At 36.9% G+C, this 22045-nt stretch overlaps 1 protein-coding gene across 5 annotated transcripts in view; it reads left to right on the plus strand.

The window, feature by feature from the left end:
- The window catches only part of LOC149529179 (putative protein phosphatase 2C 45), a 333681-nt gene that overhangs the window by 109688 nt on the left and 201948 nt on the right, over nt 1-22045 (plus strand). For all 5 annotated transcript variants that reach the window (XM_089808590.1, XM_089808587.1, XM_089808591.1 and 2 more), the window contains exons 4-5: nt 6102-6236; nt 6561-6607. In XM_089808590.1, the coding sequence (XP_089664716.1) occupies nt 6102-6236; nt 6561-6607 (182 nt within the window). The remainder of the gene's footprint in view (nt 1-6101; nt 6237-6560; nt 6608-22045) is intronic.

The raw sequence follows: 22045 nt of genomic DNA on the forward strand, positions 1-22045 counted from the left end.
TAGCAAAGTTGTTTACAAACAAGGAGTGAAGATGCCAGCTGCAAGAATGAACTAGCCACGCACCAAAAGGGTAGAGATGGTTGACGTAATCCAACCAACAAATCATGTGCTAGCTGAAAGGCAGCCGTATGGCTGCTATAGTCATGCCAAGGCAACAAGAAGATCCCAACGTGTCAAACAAGACCCTCAACGTGCAATGCACAAGCACCCCAAACGCTAAACTTGATAATGTTTGTCAACTGCTGAAATAATACTGTAGAATGCTGCTGAAACCATCTATTGGGGTTTGCATCCCAGTAGCCAGGCTCTAGGGTTTGCATCCCAGTCCTCTAGAAGCGCTCCTCAAAGAAAAATTGCAAATACCAAGAATGAAGATGTAAAAGATAATGAAAGAATGAACCAACATCTCCTTTTATCTCCCTCTCAAAGCCAATTGAACCCTAAAGGGAGAATATGCCTTTCCCTTTATTAGAAAATAACATCTTCTTGATTAAAAGACCTTTATGTATAGGAAAAACACCCCTTTCCTCAAGTAACATAACTCTAGGTGCCCGAAGGTTTGTGAATGATGAAAATAAGTTATAATAATTCAAGACCTTTTCAACGAGCTATAACACATAGGCTTGCCTGACCAGATGAAGCCAAAATCGCTTTATTACTCCAATTCAAAATAACGAGAATCAGAATCGTATCGGAATCGGCATGGCCGAATCAAATTGTGAATCGGGGGTGAATCGGCGATGAATCGACAAATTTGAAAAAACCCTTTAAATGTAGAGATTTTAACAATTTAAGACTTATTTCATGCACCCTTTATTGAATATAACTTAAACACACTATAACATCATCAAATAGAAGTTGAAACTTAACATATATAAACATGGAAGTTTGTGTTTACCACATGGGGTAAAGAGTTTTTATAAGACAGCTTCACATCCAACACCTACTCCAAGTGCTTCAAAGCATATCGCCCCTCTCGAAAGGCTTGCTTTGTTGCTCTCTCCACCACAGACACTCCATGCTTGCAACAGATTTAGGTCTCATCAACTGGTCATACTTCCCGCGACTGGGGGTCTAGGGGGCAACGCCCCCAGCGGGGTCGAGGGGCAGTGCCCTCGCGGGGTCCTGGGGCAGCGCCCCCGCCGCCAAGACCAAATTAGCACTTTGAAACCCACACAAAACTACATGGAATACAGTGTTTTTGTGATTTTCTTCTGATCCCACACTCTTTGGGAACCGCTGATGTTTTACTACCTGATTATGTCTTTCCCTTCCTTTGGGCATCATCCGTTATGCATTCTAAACATTTTTTATTTGTCGTCATTTTTTTTTTTTTGATAACCTATGGTTCTTCTTTTCTCTTCTCCTCTCTTTTAGTCATGCTTAACAATTAGAAGGCCCTTTAGGGTTATAACAAAGAGGAAAGGTAAAAAAGAAAGCAAAAAACATAAGTGATTTTTTAATTATTTCCAACTAAACATGCTTGCTGTTGCCAGCTGATTTTTGGCGGTTTCTAATGGCGATTCAGGCGATTCACCCAATGAAATCGCCGATCATGATTTCTGACACCAAAAAAATCGGCGTGCATGAATCTGATCGTTGAATCGGCGATTCACGCGATTTTAGCGCGATTCTCGTTACTCTGAGTCCAATTAGCTATATAAATAGCTTTATTTTAATTTATTTAAACGCAAACTTAGGAAAATATTTCGTTTTATTCAATTGAAAAGCCAAATTCAACTGGAAAGCCAAACCAACCAAATAATCAGTGAATAGGTCCTATCACCTACCTGTGACTGATGTCGGGCAATGTGGGCCAACTAGCAGTCCCATCCCTAAAAACTAGGGATGCTTCTAGAAACTAGGGAATATACCCTATGACCTTGAAACTGAAACCATATACTGGTCTTGAGGAGCCTCAAATTTGATCACTGCCACAATGTCCTAAATTTTAGGAAAATCCTGAAAATAAAGGAGCTGCCCCAACTGGCTCTCAAAGTGATTGTAGAACCAACTCTAGTCACCGAGTATCCAATATGAGTCTCTATCCACCACTGCTAGCCTACAAGACTCCAATAATAGGCCAACTCTCATGACTCTGTTAGTCAGACTAGAGAGGGGACATGACAAAAAGGACAACCGGCAATTTATCAAAGAGAATGTAGTGTCGTGGAATACAGAAACTCCCAATTCGGTAACCATCCACGATTGCATCCTCAAGTACAAAAGCCTTTGCTGATAATCCACAGGATTGATTTGGCAGTTTCAACCTTTTTTTCAAGAGCATTTTTCAAGTTTGTAGTTGCTGAAGATAGATTACATGTAATTTGATTGCATGCAATCCAATTACACAAACCTTCAATGCATGTAGTCCAATAAATCTTCTTTCCTTGTTTGACTTAGTCGAGGTGGTTGAGTTCCTCCTTCCCTTTTCTCCACTTTTTTCTCACTCTTTTTTCCTATATAAAGGAATGACCCCCCATTGTAAGAGTCATCTTTTATTATATGCAAGAGAGCTCTGCCAAACTTGTGCAAGCATAACTATGATTTTGTAGTACAAATTTGGAAGAAAAGTGAATAGAAAGAAGCATTTGGATTCAAAGTTGTGACTAGAAATAATTGTGATAGAACAAATTGGAAGCTGTGACTGTCATTTGTTTCTATTATCTTTCATTTATGTTATTATTGTATGTTTTAACAGAGCATAGCGAATATAAGAAACAATTGGAACCAAAGCTGTGACTAGGAGTAATTTTGGTAATATATAGACTAGAAGTTGTGACTGTAGCTTATATCGCTGTATCAAATTCACGCAAATAGTTAGAAATTCTCTATTTCTGAAAGTTTGTGTGCCCAATGGTAGAGATTATTCTTATAGAGTAGATTAAATTAGACATAGATTTAAGCCAGTATACTCTCAATCAGCGTGTGAGTTGGTGTTTGATATCAATCTCATTGTTTCCAGCTTTTAGATTGAAGTGTAATGTAAGAGATCCAACCTGAAAGAAAGAGGAAAGAATATTATTAACACTTTATAACACATTTCTTACTTATTGCTTACCTTGAGTTGATCCAAGGATCAGTGAGAAGGAGAAGCATTCCCTTAATGGTAGAAGAGACTCTATCTCACATGCTGTTTTGTTTGTTTACATTTCCGTCTACTTTTTAAGTAGTTGAATTAGGCAGTAAACAAAGATATTTTGGAGACTAAGTAAACTTGAATCTTTTGTCTATACTTTTTCTTAGGGGCTGCTGCTAGGAGAAGACTCACAGCCCCACTTATACAAACCCAGGTCTTTAATAGCTTCTCTTCAGTGTAGTCAACTAGCTCAAGTGAAAGCAGATGTTGGAGCCGACTTCATTGCATTCTTACTTGCTAACTGTCTCCCAATTCAAGGCCTTGAAAATATGTAACGCACCTGTCTCTTTGTGGGTTGCTCTAGAATATAGAAGGCTTAGCTTGACATTTTTTGTTCAAAATCTTGTTAGCCGACTGGATGGTTCCGGCGGTATTTTGTATTCTGTAGCCGACGGTCCGGCGGTGTTTCTGTAGCCGACGGTATGGTGGTGTTTCTGTAGCCAACGGTCCGGCGGTGTTTCTGTAGCCGATGGTCCGGCGGTGTTTCTGTAGCCGACGGTCCGGCGGTGTTTCTGTATTCTGTAGCCGACGGTTCGGCGGTGTTTTTGTATTCTATAGCCGATGGTCTGGTGATGTTTCTGTAGCCGATGGTCCGGCGGTGTTCCTGTAGCCGACGGTCCGGCGGTGTTTCTGTAGCCGACAGTCCGGCGATGTTTCTGTAGCCGACGGTCCGGCGGTGTTTCGGTATTCCGTAGCTGACGGTCCGGCGGTAAATAGTTTGTAACGGATAGAATAATTGTGGCCGATGGACTCCTTCGGGAAGGTTCGGCAGTAGTATTTATATCCTGTCTGGGATCATTGTAAATCATCATTAATCTACTATTGTGAATATAATTCTGCTATTCGGCTATTATTATCTGTATGTGTTGATTTCTTTACCTGTACGGTAAACAAATCTATCAGTTTATTTCTTGTTCTGGCTATGATATTCTTAAATCTGTCTTAAATCATTTCTCTTCACTTCGTTGAATACTTGCTCTCTAACTGTCCCAAAACTCAAGGCCTTGCAAATATAAAGGGTGTATCCTACTAACTCTTTGTGTTTACAATGTATCAGTTTTCTTACTCAAGCCATACTAGACTTAGCTTTTCCTTTCACTTGCTTGTCCAGATTTCCACTATCTATACTATCCATTAGTTTTTTATGTGTTTTGTGATTACTATTCTGGTAATGAATTGAACATAATATGAAGGGAAACAATTCAATCCATTTACTGTTTTAAATGCCTCAACTTGTAACAAAAGTTATCCCTTGATGGTGCATTGGGTACTTGTTAGTGGAAATAATGATGAGATTCTCATTGACTGTATCAGACAAGTGGAGGGAATTCAATGTGATCTGTGTTGTTTGAATCCATAAGACATTTGAAAATGCCCTAGAAAGAAGCACAGAGCATTTTGATGTAGGCATCTAAGATCTAATTTCGACACTACTGACATCAAAGGCTAAATAAAGTATTTGTTCTTCTTGCCTTAACCTCAAAGAGATTTTCATTTGGTTTTGAAAGCCTTGGGAGATGCAATTTAAAAAAAAAAATGGAACAGGGAAAAAAGCAGAAAAGTTAAGTACTTTGTTAGTCTAAAAAGGGTATCTATGTATTGCGAATGCAAAACTTTGCATACTCCTGCTGCCTCCTCTACATCTGCCAAAGAAATAATACCTCTTGTATATGAAAATATGAAGAATTGCTACTCTGAATAGGCCTTTTAATGCCTCTAAGAAATCAAATAATACATGTGGACAAAGAATAGGCTGCCGCTGCAACTATGCCGCAAACACAAGCCTTATTTCTTGGACTTTACAGTGTTGCTACTTGGATGATTCATGCTTATGTTCACCGTAATCCCAATTTTGAAACTTGAAAGGATTGATGCGGAATGCAATGGGAATACTAAGGTTTGTTTCCCCAAGGATCTTTTTTCCTGCTTGGAATAATCAACCCCAATCATTTGCCACTGTACTTCTCTACTGTAATCAGACGAGCTTTTTTTTATCTCCAATTTTCAATGCAGCTTCTCCTCACAGAAGTTGTGGTTTCAGATTTACCCAACTTATCTGTACCTCTTGGTATTCCAATCATCCAACTTCACCCCCAAGGGCAACACAAGGTCTGATCACAAAGAATAGCTGATACAGTTCCTCTTCTTCATCAATTCTGTCCTTATCAACCTAAGTAGCCTTGCAGTCTTTCTCACGGACCAAAGAAAACACTGACAGTTTGATGAAATTTGTTGTAAACCTTCTTTATCAACAAACTGAATGTCTCTATCAGCTTCAAAAGTCAGATGAAAATTAGTTGAATGTGTGCATTATTTATCATTCAGCCATCACAGTGAAGCCATTGAAACATTTTTTTGCTGCCTGTGAGAAAAAGAAAATTGCTGTTTGAAACCATTGAACAAGTTGCTACGAAGAAGGATTCCTGCGCCAACCAGTCAGCATAAGAAATACTTTAGCTTGCGATTCATACAAGAAAGAGATTGTTCAAATCTGCTGCTTGGAGTGAGACAACAGCTTTTATATCAAATTTGAAAAGCAATGGTGCTGCTGCAAGACTTGATGAGGCCAAAGGTGGCTGTCATTAATGGGCTTCTTTTCTGAATAAACACTGCTTTTCTCTTTGTATATCTATTGTAAGGGAAACTATAGTTATTTCACTATTATTTAGTATCTTCTCTTCTGTCATGATGTTATAAGGGAGCTCTGTATTATCTCAGTGGTCATCGTGTATGGACCCCAGCCATTTTTTGTTCCCAAGGTTTGGCTGGGCATGCTTCTCCGTTTCTTATCATTCTTCTTTCAGTGCTGTTTGTTAGTTTAAATTGCCTTGTTTTATTATCAATACAATCAACCTTATTTTCAATCAAAATGAGACAATTTTCCATTTTCATGCTTTCCGTTGTTAATCATTTTCTATATATTCTAGATTAATGCAGAAAAATGCATTTATTGTGCTTGCAGTTATGGTGCTTTTTCTGTGAAAGGCACAGGAAGACCGATTATGGAGGACACCTATAGCATTGAAATTGATTCACAAGGATCACGAGCATCATTCTTTGGTGTATTTGATGGTCATGGTGGAATTGCTGTTGCAGAGTATGTAACATTCATTAACCTATTCAATTGGATTTTGGATGTTGATTTTACATATGGCAACCCTAGAGAAAGACCAAATTTAAAGTGTCTAGTTATTTGATTAATATGGATCTCCTGAACACATAAATGTGCTAGTGTTATTTTCTCCTCGTTTATGCTTGTGATAGTGATAACCATCTTATTACAATAGCCATGGATATTATAGAAGCCAAGTCTCGGAAAATTTGTAAGATTGAGATTCTAAATTTCCCTTAAGTTATTGCTATAGATCCATGAATATTTTTCATAGATATTAAAAATGTATTGACTGGAAAATGATCGTAGGATGTTGAAGTCAAGCCTGTGGGCCATTTACAAGAAGAAACTATCGGGCAGGTTTTATATCTCTATCATTCTTGTGATGTGGAGACTTTTATTTCTTTTCATTCGTCATTGGCACTAATTCTATAAAAGAAATTAAATATATCTTGCTTTTTCCTACAATATATTATCTGCATGTGTTTTTCTTAAAATTGGAACGCTATTTGAAAACTTCAATTTGAATTTTGTTTATATTTCTCTTTTTCTTTTGAATTTATCTTTCCCTTTCTTGCAATTTACTGTCTGCATGTCTTTTGTCTAAAAATTGGAGGACAGTTTTAAAACTTTCATCTGAGCCTGATTATCTTTGAACATCAAGGGCTGTATTTCCTTTTGTGTATATAAAAGTTGTGGAAATATGTTTCAGAAAAACATCAAGAAATTACCTCATGCATTTGAAATGTGTAAAATAGTCACCGCTAAAGCATGCACATTTGTAAGAGTTTAAAATCTTCGATAATTAGAAATTTGCAGAAGAAATAAATGAGCTTCTGTGATATATATTTTGCCTGTTAATTGAGGAGCTAATGAATTAATGATTTGTAAGCCTTCCCTTAAATGTTGTCATGGATCATCTTATTTCTAATTCTTCCACCCAAACATAGTTGAAGTCAATTGATGCTTCAGGGAAGATAGAAAATGCAGATTGATTTGATGAAGGCTTTATGACATGTGCTATGTGTTGTTGTGCCCCTATTTTCAGCATTTTCTGACTGATGCAAAACTCAAATCCTCCTCTATCTAGAGCACCTTATATCTGAATGACCACTTTCTGTGTTTGTAGTTTGTACTTCTTTCAGGCCACCAGGTTCTTACCATCATTATGTAGTTTTTTCTCATTCAAATTGAACAACTGACTATCTTGACATAGCATCCTAGATTCCATCAAATGTGAAACAATGAACTCATCTCTTCAAACAATCTTCTTGAAGTCAATGGATGTTTTAGGGAAGATAATAAAAATAAAAAATACAAATTACTTGTGTTCTAGAAAGTGTTTTGGCAGAGGAAGAAATTTCATGCAAATAACAACAATATTGCAAAACAATATGCTTTTGTAGGTAGACTAGCAAGGGACAGAGATCTTTTTTTTTTATCTCTTCGGTGTATTGCATTAATCTAATGTTGGAGGACCTTGTGAAACAAGATTGGTAGGGCTGATTTGATGTCACTCAATTTGGATGTAATTTAATTAAGTTAATTAGTTAAGTTGTCCTAAATTTAAATAAGAAATTTAATTAACTTTTTTAATTATAAAAGAAAAAGGGCCGAAATAATAAAATAATAAATCAATGTCACCCTAGCCTATTTTGAGACCAAATGGTTTTCTATTGATCACTGGGAACAATATTATACCTGCAGTTTGAAACCTAGGTGTGATTTCTTCATACGATCAATACATTTGCCCAATGTTCTTGCACTAGTCTTGGCATGAGAAGACCATTATATAAGATGAAGACAGGAATTCTTCCTATCATCTTCAAGTGTAAATGAACCAACTATCCAAATGAATACCAACATCAGCTATTTGTACTTTCAATTAAAATACTTCATATCTGTCAAATGCCTCCATTATTTATTCCAAACTTTGTAAATAAGAACTATGGTGAATTCTGATGTAAATCAAGGAAGATTGGTGTTTCATCCTCAGAAAGCCAGTCACAGTTATCTCAGCAGCTTGGAGAAATAGCACAAATGATAGTCGCATACCATAACCAAGAGTGAGTACAAGCTTCCTTTATAAAGATTCTTTAAGCAATTGATGAAACTTGCTTCGTGTAAAGTTACTTCTCTTTTATAATGTTATTCTATAACATAAAGTAACTTAAAGAATATTAAATACCATTAAATAATATTTCATTTTCTCCATTTCTCCATAAACAAAAACGTGACCAGTTTTTCATTCCTTTTAAGATCCAATTAGCCTATTGGGATGAGAAGAATAGGTTATGCTCCTCCTAAAATCACTGTGAAGGAGACGTTATTGTAGCAAAGGGAAGGCACTTGTTTGAGGAGGATGAGCATAAGGCTATTGCCCAAGAGTTGGAGAAAACTAAGAGTATCCTAATTGAGGCAGTTTCAATGGTTAAGGGCTCAATGGAATGTGAGTCCGTTGTTAGAAAGTAAAGTCCACCAATACAACTTGGTGGGGGGGGAGGGGTGAATCTGTTGTATGCCAATAATAACTTAAATCCAATTAATGAAATCCAACTTCAACAACCAAAATAGTGAGTAATGCCAAGACATAAAACATGTACAATGATTTGTTAACTAGGGAAACCCTTGATCAGAGGGAAAACCCCAGTGGCGATGGAGCCCACAATATGATGTACTGATATAAAAGTTCCTTGTGAAAGGATGTGACCCTAGTAGGAGCCACTTACAATACCATTAGTACATTAGTCCCTGTTAGAAGACTTTGAATCCCTGTCAAAAGATTCTAGCCTTGTTAAGAGCATAAGGAAGACAATTAAACCCATTGTCAACATTGCTTTAGTAACTATTATACAAATAGATCTTTAAGATAACAAATCCAAGCAGTGAACTAACCAATATTGCAACTTAATTGCCAATTTAGTTCCTTTCAAGTTCTCAAACAAACATCAACATAATCATCTATTCTGCTCTAATCAAATTTGCATCCAAAGCATCTAAACATCATGAAAACTTACTTACAAACCAAGGAAACAATCTTTCCTTTATATACTGTCCTAATAACTAATTAGGTTGGCTTTTTAAGCTTCTCCAGTGTAATGTCCCTGGTTTTGGGTTTCTGAATTATACTAATTCTCAATACTCATAAGGATCATTATGTAACATATTATTAAGTCTAAAATATAGGTTCTATTTCATAAATTAATATATATTTCTTAATGAGAGTTTTGCAATCAGACACTTAGCTCTTGGGGCTCCCGAAAGGGAACAACTCTCCACCAAATGTCTTCATTTCGCAATCTTCTCAATAAGCCTTATGGATGCTTGATCAAGGTATCCATGCTTCTTAGGAGAGAGGATTTCCCTCCTAAGCTTGATCTTTTGTTTGGACTTCTTCTCTTGGTAAGAATGGGGGTCTTGGGATTCTAGATGATGATGACTTGTTAATATCTGGTTCATTTGAACTTATATCTCTTTCGTGGGAGGGATTATTTCTAGGGTTATTAATGCAATTTCCCATATTTTGCAAAGCTTTTAGAAGGGCCTGATTGGATTGATCTAATCTCTCATTTTGACTTATGACAGTTTGATTGGTTTATTCCGTAAAAACTCTTAATTCATTGGCCATTTCATTCATGGTCATTTTACTTGTTCTTCTTTTGTAGGTTTGCATGCATTGCCCTCAGGATGGCAAGATCGATGCTCTGATACCATTGTAATGTCCCTGGTTCTGGGTTTCCAAATTTCAGGTTGACAACTTGTAGTTCTACTAATTCTCAATACTCATAAGGATCATTAAATAACATATTATTTTTAGTAAGTCTAAAATATAGGTTCTATTTCATAAATTAATATATCTTTCTTAATGAGAGTTTTGCAATCAGACGGTTAGCTCTTGGGCGAGAGCTTCCCAGGGCTTCCAAAAGGGAACAACTGTCCACTAAGTGTCTTCATTTCGCAATCTTCTCAATAAGCCTTATGGATGCTTGATCAAGGCATCCAATTTTCTTAGGAGAGAGGATTTCCCTCCTAAGCCTGGTGATCTAATAGAGGTAGATTCACCTCATTTCTTTAATCCTTACTGATCCTCAAGGAGTGTTACCTTGCCTTTCTTCTTGGTTTTGATGGTGTACTGTGTGGCTTGACAGTGGTATGAGTGTGATGTACAGCTGAGGATCTTGTTGGAAGTATGACTCTTGCTACTAGTTTACCTGCAGTTACTGCTCTTCTGGTCCTTAATGACGATTTCTTTGGTTATCACACGGATTCAATTCCACATCCATTTTATTCCCTGCTTGTTCCAGCACGTTAATTCCGGATGATGCCTGATGTCACTGGTTATATTCTATCCTTGACTTCCTTGCGGCATCTTAAGTTTTGCATTGAAGACGTTTCACGGGTAATGCTTGTGGCTGTAATCTCTATGTGCTTTGCTATGTGTTTTTTCCCTCCTTTGTTGATGCTGTCTTTCTGTTTAATACTATATGGTTTTGCCACTGTCCCTACCTTCTCTTCCCTCCTGTTCGATGTCCACTTCCTTTGCTCGACTCGATACATATATCGTTCTAACGGGTCGTGTCGTTTGGTTGTTTTAATAATGCATTGGATTTGAACATTTTGAATGTTTGAGTATCGGGTTATAATTTGCATGGATTACATTATAAAAGGGGTAGTAATATTATTATTACTTATCCCTTTATTAATTTATTCTAATATATTTCAAGGTATTAATAATGTTGTTATTGGAATTTCTATATATATAATTTAAGGATAAAAAATAAATATAGATATTAATAATGATTATTTATTGAATTTCATTTTCTAAAAAAATGCTTGTTTTATTTACAAATGTTTGCCTTATTTTCTTGGGGTCATGATACCCAATGTACAATTAATTACATAGGATGTTATTAAGATACTACAGTAAAGTTCCACATGCTACATTACACTTTACAACTTCCAAAATATTTCCCAATATAAGAGTCGGTCTGACGATGAACATATCACACGTTATACTTCAGCAACCTTTCCAAAATGATCTCTTGCATCTGCTAACACAAACATGTCTTCAACCACAATGTTACATCCCAATTTTTGAACTAGCTTGAAATATAGCCGCTAAGGTTCGCATGAAGTTAGTTGGCAGTTTAATTTGTTATAATCTGGCAAAATGGTAAGATAGTTAATCATTATGATTTCAAGTGAAGATGACATGTTAGTTGATCGTTAATCACAAATTCATGGAATTGAGATGAAGGTTAACTGTTATATTTAAATAATTTATAATTTAACTACGGAGAAATTCTTTGCAGGAAGCATGTTGAAAGGGTGGAAGCATTGTCAGAAAAGAATTAGGTAGGGCATCACCATCACTGAGCAGACGGGTAGAGTGCCTAGCGATTTGAAACAAGATACATCTATGGAACCGCATGAGTTATTTAAATAATTAATTTAATTAAAATAATTGAGTTAAAATATAAAACGTATCTTAAAGGATTTTAATTTTTCTTTCGTTATATTATTTTAATAAATATTTATATATATGCATTTAAAAAAAATGATTTGGCAACTTTATATCTTAATATTTTAATAAAGTGATGTTTATAAGTACATATAAGATTTTAATAATATTCGAGTTATAATAACATTAGAATTATTATAATATTCAAATTACAACCTTCCTACTTTATTCTTTTCAATTTAATATTCTTTGCTTTTAAATGATAACATTTGGCATGATTAATCGATTAATATTTGGCAATTCAAATTGTCTTTCCAACTTCTCTTCAACTCTTTATTCTTTTTCCTCCTTTCTTTTTCATATATTTTTATATTTGTGATGCATTCGAATGGGCAATAATCTTCTTGTAACCGGTGGGAGCCTAGGAGTCATGTTTGCTATTCTTTTAAAGGAAGCCGTGAGAGGAGCCGGACTGATTATTATTCCATTCTTTACACTTTTCCGAATTTCTTCTCTTCTTTTCTTAATTTGAAACGTTCTCATCTTAAGTCGAGCAACTTCTCTCTCTCCTAGATTGATATGTTTTTCTTTGAAGCCATGGCAATCATGTTGAGCCGTGACTCACGTTTTCCTAGCCGAGCCATTGTATTCCGTTTTGCACATACCAGAGCCGTATCAAGTTTTACTTGGTAGGGAATCAAGTACACTAGTTGGCGAAGAGAGAGAAATCCGAATTGGCAATCAGGTTATGCATATCTTGTTTTATTTTTTAGTCAGCTTTTTATTTTGATATACTCCCAATCTGAAAAACTATCAGAGTCATATAGAATTCACATTTGGCCATTCCAAAAACCTTGAAAGCCATACAGGTTATCAAGCCGGATGAGTAATGGAGAGTACAGTCAAATTTGAAAGTAGTATACTTATTTTACAATGATAAATCAAAGAACCTAAATACGGAATATTGAGACTCCGATTGATCAGTAAATCATTATTTAACCTCATGCATAATCCAAGTAATACTTTTTAGTTTTTCTTCCTCTATCTAAAACGAATTAATCTTCTTAGATGGTTAAGACTGAAGTATTAAGATTAATCTTGTATGCCATCTGCTGATATATATGAAGTATGTATAATTTCTTTTCAACGTAACAATAATACTCTGAGATCTCATCAATAAATCAGCCCTTGGAATAGAGATAATCATGTACATTGGAAGGTACCCAAATGTTGCAAAGCTTAAACATATTACTAGGCATGAATTAGAACATATTGACACCGAGGAATTCACCAGCAAGAATGCCATCAATGGTGAAGAGTTGGAGTTAAAGGGAAATCAGTTATGATTCATTTAATATCCAAATTTGAAATATTTAGAGAACATAATTATGTAATCACAGAATGTGAAATGATGGATGTCTGTAATCTTCTTGAATAATTAATAGAGCCGTCTGCTCTGAGAATTCCTACACCTGGGACTCGCCTGGTTGTGAAGCCAAGGAGATGGGCGATGAGGTGAAAGAAAGGAATCATCAATAATATGAATCAGTATCAAATATGACTAAACAACGTTTATCATTTTTAATATGAATAAAATAAAAGCTCATGAATATTCCTGTGTTATTAGTGTTTTGAGTTGCCATTTTTCAAAGGTCTTTCCTTCAACTTTTACCTATCCCTTTGTTGAAGTCTTTCCCTTGTCTCTTCGCATATTCAGTGTCATGTCCCCATTTTGGAGTCAATTTGATTTAATTAATTTAATTAATTAGGTTGTCCAAAATAATGAATATTTTATGAGGATGACTAATTAATTATTTTAATTAAATAAATAAGTGGTATTAAGTTAATTATTTATAAAGTTATCAAATAAATAATTATTAAAAGGTAACTTTATATTTAATTAATTTAATAAAGTGACTTGAATTATAAAATATTTTATAAAGTCACTTAATAGATGAAACAAAATAATGTTCTAGAAGCTTCTGGAGAAAGTGGAGGAAAAAGAATAAATAGGCACCCCGGGCTTCATTCTAATCATCTAGATTTGTTGTTGTTGATGTTGATGTTTGTTGATGTGCATTGTGGAGCCTAGGGTTTCTGCAATAGTCGCAACTGGCCATTGAGAACGAAAACTCTCAATTGGTACGCAATTTTGAGGGTGTGAAATATCACTTGAATTATTGCAGCTGGGAGGAAGATACTTCAGTCTTCTATTTGTGCTACATTGAGAAAAAATATTTGTGGCCATTGAGAACGAAAACTCTCAATTGGTACGCAATTTTGAGGGTGTGAAATATCACTTGAATTATTGCAGCTGGGAGGAAGATACTTCAGTCTTCTATTTGTGCTACATTGAGAAAAAATATTTGAGTACAAAAAGCAGGCCGAAAAAGCAGATAAAAAAAGCAGATCGAAAAAGCAGGCCGAAAAAGCAGTTTGAAAAAAGCAGGCCGAAAAAGCAGATCGAAAAAGTAGGACGAAAAAGCAGTTCGAAAAAGAAGGTTGAAAAAGTAGTTCGAAAAAGCAGTTCGAAAAAGTAGGCCGAAAAAGCAGTCCGAAAAAACAGGCCGAAAAAGCAGAACTGAAAAAGCAAGCCGAAAAAGCAGGTCCTGAAAAGCAATCCAAAAAAAGCAATTCGAAAAAGCAAATTCGAAAAAGCAAAGAAAATTATTACAGCCATCTACAATCAGGGGCAGCAGCTAGAGAGGCACGACTTGGGCACTTGAGGAGGTTATTTTCTGTTCAGTGGTATTGCAATACATCTATGCCAAGTCTGTTGTGTATTTTCATAGTTGCCTTTCACTATAGAGTGCTGTTGTAATTGTCATTTCGTATCAGACCTATCATTCATTAATAGATACATCATTCATTTTTACATTCCTCACAATGGTATCAGCTATCCATGGCTTTAGTTGTATTTAATCATGCATGTGATTAGCGTACTGTTGTAGGGGAGTATTGAAGTTAAATATTTAGTGTTGCATTAGTTTTCATTGGCAGCTGTAGGTGCATATTACTTTACCAGCAATCATCATATTTTGATATCTTTGTAAATGCCAAGAGTCTTGGCTAACTTAGTATGAATATTGTATTGGATACTCATTCTCAATTAAGGAGATACAATTGCTGGTCATTAATAGTTGTCTTTGAGCATTAATATATCATTTTTTATCAGCTAGTTAGCTTGCATACCAACTGTTTGTTAAAATACCAGTTGGCTGTAGGTGATCATTTTCATGATTAGAACTCATATATGCATTCACTATTGCCAAAATTAGTTGCATATTTATGTTAGGTCATTGTTTAGACAATTTGGAGTCTTTTGTAAGCATTCTCTTTGAGGCAAATCCAAACAAGAATCACTGCAGCAATTTGAAAAGTTATATCAGTCAGAGGACCCTTGCTTGCAAAGTGTCTGACGAAATGTCAAACAATTGAAGTATAAAGATTTTTGGTGTTGGAAGAAGTTATAACTTATTGGGGTTATTACAGTGGTATCAGAGCGGTTTTCTTGCCATCCTGTGGGGTGAGAACCGACTTACATGAGTGATCAGCACTCTACTTTATCCAAAATGGACAGGTACAGTACAAAGTCTCTGTGGACACAATCTTGGACAATTGATAGACACAGTATCCAGAGTCGGAATTGTAGAAAGGATGGCTATTTAGACATTCGAGATGAACTTACGAAAATAAGGCATAACATGTCTGAACTGTTGGTTAAGCACCACCGTATAAATGACAGGCTGTCCGACCCAGCTAAGGTGGATAAGTCGACTGGATTTCTATTTGGCAAATCTTCTCGCAAAGCATTGACTGATACAGTGAGAGATGTTACTAGGAACCTTAATGAGGAGTTCGAGAAACAAGTTTGCAACCAGTCAGAGGTTTCAGTTCAGCCACAGGAAGAAGTGGTGAAGGATATTACGCTGATGGATAGTAACTGTCAACTTGGTACTCAATTTGAGACAGTTGTATACAGGCTGCCAAAGGGTGATGTCTCAGGTACTCAGGATGGTTTGGTTCCAACAGGTAGTGACTACAGCATAGTGGGTTCAGATGATGATTATGAGGATGTTGTTGTACATGATGGTGAGATAGCTGGCAGAGATGAGCAGACATTGAGCATTCATGACTTTGCTGAGAGAGAGTACCAGGCACAGTTAGATGCTTCGTCATATGAGGTTGAAACTGGTAGTACTTCGCAGGATTTGTCCAGCCAGCTCAAAGTGAGTGAAGTCAGTATTGTAACTTCATTATCTCATCATGACAGGATGCGAGATATGATAGAGGAACACATCCGGATGATTCAGTTACAGGGTAGACATAAGGGAGTTCTGGGAAAGCCTTCTTGTGTTGACTTACAGGGGATTAGGGAAGGAATGGGAACAATGAAGTTGAGTTATTTACATCTATCAGATTGTGACCATCTTCTTAGCCTTGTCGGAGACTATTCAGATGCCTTGAGGAGGAAGGAGGAGGAAGTTGACAGGCTTTCTCGTGAGCTTGAGGACATTCGAGCTTCTTTGGTGAATACCCCATTGGCATTACAGGATTGGGAGAGACATGGGGATAAGCATGGCATGGAGTTGAGTTTAGTTTCATCTTGCACTCCTGATACTCAACTTTCTGCAGTAGGCAGATCATATGTGGTCGTTGATAGTGTTGTGAGTTCATCTTGCATTCACATCCAGGATACAGGGACAATATCAGACAGGTATGTGGAGTTAGTCAGTACTAGTCATATTACTCAGGTGAGGAGTTTGCTTGAGTTCCCAGCTGATTCTAGTTTATGGATATGGACCCAAGATTGTTATATTGGCGTTTGGGATTCAGTTGACTAGAGATCATTATCACTTTTTGGTAGCAGTGATTGTTTGGATGCTATCATGGATTTGATTAGCAGATTGCACGGTGTTGTCTTTTCTTGTGCCAACAACTTGTCCGATGTTGGTATTAGTTTTTATACACCGGTGTTGGGCTTTGTTCATATATCCAGTTGACCATTCTTGCTGGAATGTGTTGATGATCTTTCATATTTGGCAGTGTGTACAGATGAGTCCTAGGATCATATTGGCCTTGATGACATCTAGGAGGATGCAGTGGGTAGTTTTGAAGATTTAGCTTCCTTGGCAGTTTCTTTTGGTACAGAGGAGTTGGACAGCAGTGCTACAGTTTTTGATACTCCGTATGTTGATATGAGCTTTGCAGTTGATTCACAGGATATGGTTGGTAATACTCTAGAGACTAGTAACTTTGAGGATACTCCCTTAGATAGTGTGTCAGAGGAGGTTTGTAGGAGACAGTCTAGCCAATGCTATCATGTGTCTAGTCAATTGAGAGTTAGTGATCGAGACATTGCTATCGCTTGCTAGCATTTCGATGCTGCTCATCAGTTGTTAGCAGTTTATGGATGGGGTTCTCCTACTAGTAATGAGCAGGGAGGCAGTTATTTTTCCTTGACAGAGATCCACTCTTTATGGGAGGCTATTCGGATTTTGAGACAGAATTATATGCAGCTGGTAGCTGACAGAGGTTATCTTATGGAGTGGGGGAGTATAGCATATGATGCATTATTGGCCAAGGAAGATGAGGTGAGTGAGCTTACTCAGCAGCTCGAGGTGACTTTTGAGATTCTTGAGAGTATACAGTTGGCTTTCGAGGAGTCACAGTTTCATTTGGCTAAGGTGACCATGGAGTTAGAGCGATTGCAGTCTTTACCAGATTTTGTACAGTCACAAGCTGTGGTGTCTGGTGATCCGAGGATGTCCATGGTCGAAATTATCAGAGACAGTGGAGATAGGGATGCATCCATCCTTGATACTAACATTGGCATATCAGGTTCGTTCCCACTAGAGTCAGATTCAGTTGAGTTGGGTGCTGCAGCAGATTGTTGTATGCCTGACATGGTGGTGGCCTCTAGTACTGATGGCACGGAGACTAGAGATGTTGTATCAAAGATCATGTGTTATGTTGGTGAGCCGGCAATTGGCATGGTTCCTGCTAGTGATACTACTCCCTTGGCGATGTCTTCAGAGGTAGTAGTCAGTTCCAACATGGTTAATGATCGATTGCAGTTAGTTTCATCTGGATTGCAGTCTGAGCCACTGACTGAGATTGGCGCATTCTATCGGCATTATACTGTGAGGTATGCTCATCAATTTACCTTTGATGACCATGTTGATGAGATGATGATATAGAGATGTACTTTGGTTCCTAGTGCTTGTTATCAGTTATGGGATAGTTTGATGCCTCGGGATGAGAGTTGTGATGGGCATGACATGGCGATAGGTTCTGCGGTTGACAGCTTGATAATACATGACTTAGAGCAGGAGTTTGAGAGTGATGCTTCAGTAGTTGTTGTTATTGATTCTACTCCTTTGGCTATGACATCTCCTGACTTAGCTGATGATCAGTCACAGTGGATTGTATCACTTGTTCATGGTGAGCTGTTGACTGAGGTTGGTTCTTTTTATCAACATTATACTGCAGGGTATGTACATCAGTTAGCATTTGATCCTTGTGTTGAGGAGTTGATGGCAGGCAAATTTGGTTTGGGTTCCATTTCTTGCTGTTTATCTTGTGATGTCTTTTCACCATCAGCAGTGCATGGGAGTTATGGCTATGAGACAGTGGCCGGTGATCTGCAGAGTTGTGTTGACTGCAGGAGTTGTTTAGTGTGTGGATTCTCCATACTTGGTACAGTTTCATTTAGGAGCGTTCACCATTGTTGCAGAGTTGGATTGTACATTCCATATAGGCCAGTGGGATGCGTTGATGGTATTTACTGTGTTGGCAGTTGTGATTTTGGAGTTTGGTTGAGCTGTAATTGTCAGTTTAATTATGGATTCCTCTTGGTTATACTGCAGAGGATATTACAGGAGCTTGTGTTGATTGATAGCAGTATAGTACATGACTACATTTGAGATCCAGGCGGATTGATTGGTTTATTGTTCAGCCATTGCTTGGGAACAAGCAATTTCAGGAAGGGCGGACTGTCATGTCCCCATTTTGGAGGCAATTTGATTTAATTAATTTAATTAATTAGGTTATCCAAAATAATGAATATTTTATGAGGATGACTAATTAATTGTTTTAATTAAATAAATAAGTGGTATTAAGTTAATTATTTATAAAGTTATCAAATAAATAATTATTAAAAGGTAACTTTATATTTAATTAATTTAATAAAGTGACTTGAATTATAAAATATTTTATAAAGTCACTTAATAGATAAAACAAAATAATGTTCTAGAAGCTTCTGGAGAAAGTGGAGGAAAAAGAATAAATAGGTACCCCGGGCTTCATTCTAATCATCCAGATTTGTTGTTGTTGATGTTGATGTTTGTTGATGTGCATTGTGGAGCCTAGGGTTTCTGCAATAGTCACAACTGGCCATTGAGAACGAAAACTCTCAATTGGTACGCAATTTTGAGAGTGTGAAATATCACTTGAATTATTGCAGCTGGGAGGAAGATACTTTAGTCTTCTATTTGTGCTACATTGAGAAAAAATATTTGTGGCCATTGAGAACGAAAACTCTCAATTGGTACGCAATTTTGAGGGTGTGAAATATCACTTGAATTATTGCAGCTGGGAGGAAGATACTTCAGTCTTCTATTTGTGCTACATTGAGAAAAATTATTTGAGTACAAAAAGCAGGCCGAAAAAGCAGATCGAAAAAGCAGTTCGAAAAAGTAGGCCGAAAAAGCAGATCGAAAAAGTAGGCCAAAAATGCAGTTCGAAAAAGAAGGTTGAAAAAGCAGTTCGAAAAAGTAGTTCGAAAAAGCAGGCCGAAAAAGAACTGAAAAAGCAGGCCGAAAAAGTAGGTCCGGAAAAGCAATCCAAAAAAAGCAATCCGAAAAAGCAAATTCGAAAAAGCAAAGAAAATTATTACAACCATCTACAATCAGGGGCAGCAGCTAGAGAGGCACGACTTGGGCACTCGAGGAGGTTATTTTCTGTTCAGTGGTATTGCAATACATCTATGCCAGGTCTGTTGTGTATTTTCATAGTTGCCTTTCACTATAGAGTGTTGTTGTAATTGTCATTTCGTATCAGACCTATCATTCATTAATAGATACATCATTTATTTTTACATTCCTCACAATGGTATTAGCTATCCATGGCTTAAGTTGTATTTAATAATGCATGTGATTAGCGTACTGCTGTAGGGGAGTATTGAAGTTAGATATTTAGTGTTGCATTAGTTTTCATTGGTAGCTATAGGTGCATATTACTTTACCAGCAATCATCATATTTTGATATCTTTGTAAATGCCAAGAGTCTTGGCTAACTTAGTATGAATATTGTATTGGATACTCATTCTCAATTAAGGAGATACAATTGCTGGTCATTAATAGTTGTCTTTGAGCATTAATATATCATTTTTTATCAGCTAGTTAGCTTGCATACCAACTATTTGTTAAAATACCAGTTGGCTGTAGGTGATCATTTTCATGATTAGAACTCATATATGCATTCACTATTGCCAAAATTAGTTGCATATTTATGTTAGGTCATTGTTTAGACAATTTGGAGTCTTTTGTAAGCATTCTCTTTGAGGCAAATCCAAACAAGAATCACTGCAGCAATTTGAAAAGTTATATCAGTCATAGGACCCTTGCTTGCAAAGTGTTTGACGAAATGTCAAACAACTGAAGTATAAAGATTTTTGGTGTTGGAAGAATTTATATTCTATTGGGGTTATTACATTCAGCATCTCCCGAAGTGATAATTTGAAATCCCTTTTGTCCCCGGTTGATATCTCTTCCCTTGAACCACTTTGAACCACTTCGAACGTCGGTTCGAAGTCGTTCAAAGCAGTTCAACCAAAGGTTTTGTTCTAACGGTTTTTCTGGCAGGTGATATGCATCAACTCGGCGGAGTTTTCTTTTGAATCGCTTTGAACCGCTTCGAACCCTGGTTCGAAGTAGTTCAAAGTTGTTCAACGGCGGAGGTGTGTTGGAAATATTAAAGTTTGGTGTACGATGCGCCGTCATCCCGCAAGGCAATTGATGGTCATGTCAGAGAGCAATGAGTAAAAGGACACTTCTATTCCCGATGTGGAAAGTCATCATTATGGGGAAAGTGGGAAATCTTCAGCCAGAAAAGGAATCGGATGTTGCATTAAAACTAATCATTACCAATGCATCCAAAAATGAAATCATTAAATGGAAAGTTTATACAACAAAGCTTTCGAACATGTGAACGTTAACAAGGGGTGATGTGTCATTAATGCCGTATTATGAGCCCGTATTTCCACACGTAAGTACTTTCTTTTTAAAAATTGCTCGGCTTTCTTTTTTTGTTTATCATGCGAAGAACTGAAAGTGTGGAGAAGAAGCTGTTAAGCAAGACAGAGAAAACTATTGATTTTTCAGCAAAATACAGGTGAGAACTTGGCAATTCTTGTTTCGTTCTGCAATCTCTGTATTTTCAAAGCCTTGTTTGATTAGAAATGAGGTCTATATTGCATTTCTTCGGTAATGCTTCAAGCTTAGAATGTAGAAAGCCAGTTATTTGTGATACGAATTTGCAAGGGGTTAAGTTGGAGAATTTACAGGCAAATTTTCTTGAATATGCTAATGAGGTGAATGGGTGTATGGAAGTCTTAACTAGTGGGTTAATTGAGGCTTTTGCTTTTCCCCCAGCCTTTGTGAGTCATGAACTTCTTCAAGTTTGTATTGATCACTACGATGTTAAAAGCAAGAGTATTGGAAGAGAAAATGGCAACACGATACTCTCAATTTCAAGAGACAATTGCCTCCGTACTACGTTTGTAGGAAAATACCTTTGCTGCATTTTCCTTTGTTCAAGCCCAGGCCGAATACCAAGAAACCCCAAATCAATTCCGCAATACGTTGGCTAGGAAATGGACCGAGACCATGTATGGCGGAGGTTCCAGGCTACTGAAGGTTATCACTAAGGATTACCTAAAGCCCCATATTCATGACTAGGTGGTATTGTTGCATAGGGTCAAAGGTTTAGCCGATGTGTTTCTTTTTGAAGAATGGATGTATAGGTACATAGAAATTATCTTTAACGGTGAACAATGGATGGATTGGGCAGAGATTATTACTAGTTCACTGAGTTCTCAACTTAGACATGCTAAGGAATTCCGTGAGGATTTTTATATGGCTTCCTATTTAACTTACTGCATTCCTTGTACTTGTGATCTTACCCCTCTTCCTCATGGAGTATGGAGTGAAGAAATGATAGTTTTTCAATATTGCCCCCTGCTACAGAAAGATAGAATCTTGGAAGATTTCAGGAAAGTTCATGACCTATTAATGGAGAAGGTTTATATGTCTTTGAAGGAAGTGCTGATGCC

The sequence above is a fragment of the Cupressus sempervirens genome, chromosome 11 (genome assembly GCF_028749045.1).
Source record: "Cupressus sempervirens isolate cs-2001-9-10 chromosome 11, ASM2874904v1, whole genome shotgun sequence".
NCBI lineage: Eukaryota > Viridiplantae > Streptophyta > Pinopsida > Cupressales > Cupressaceae > Cupressus > Cupressus sempervirens.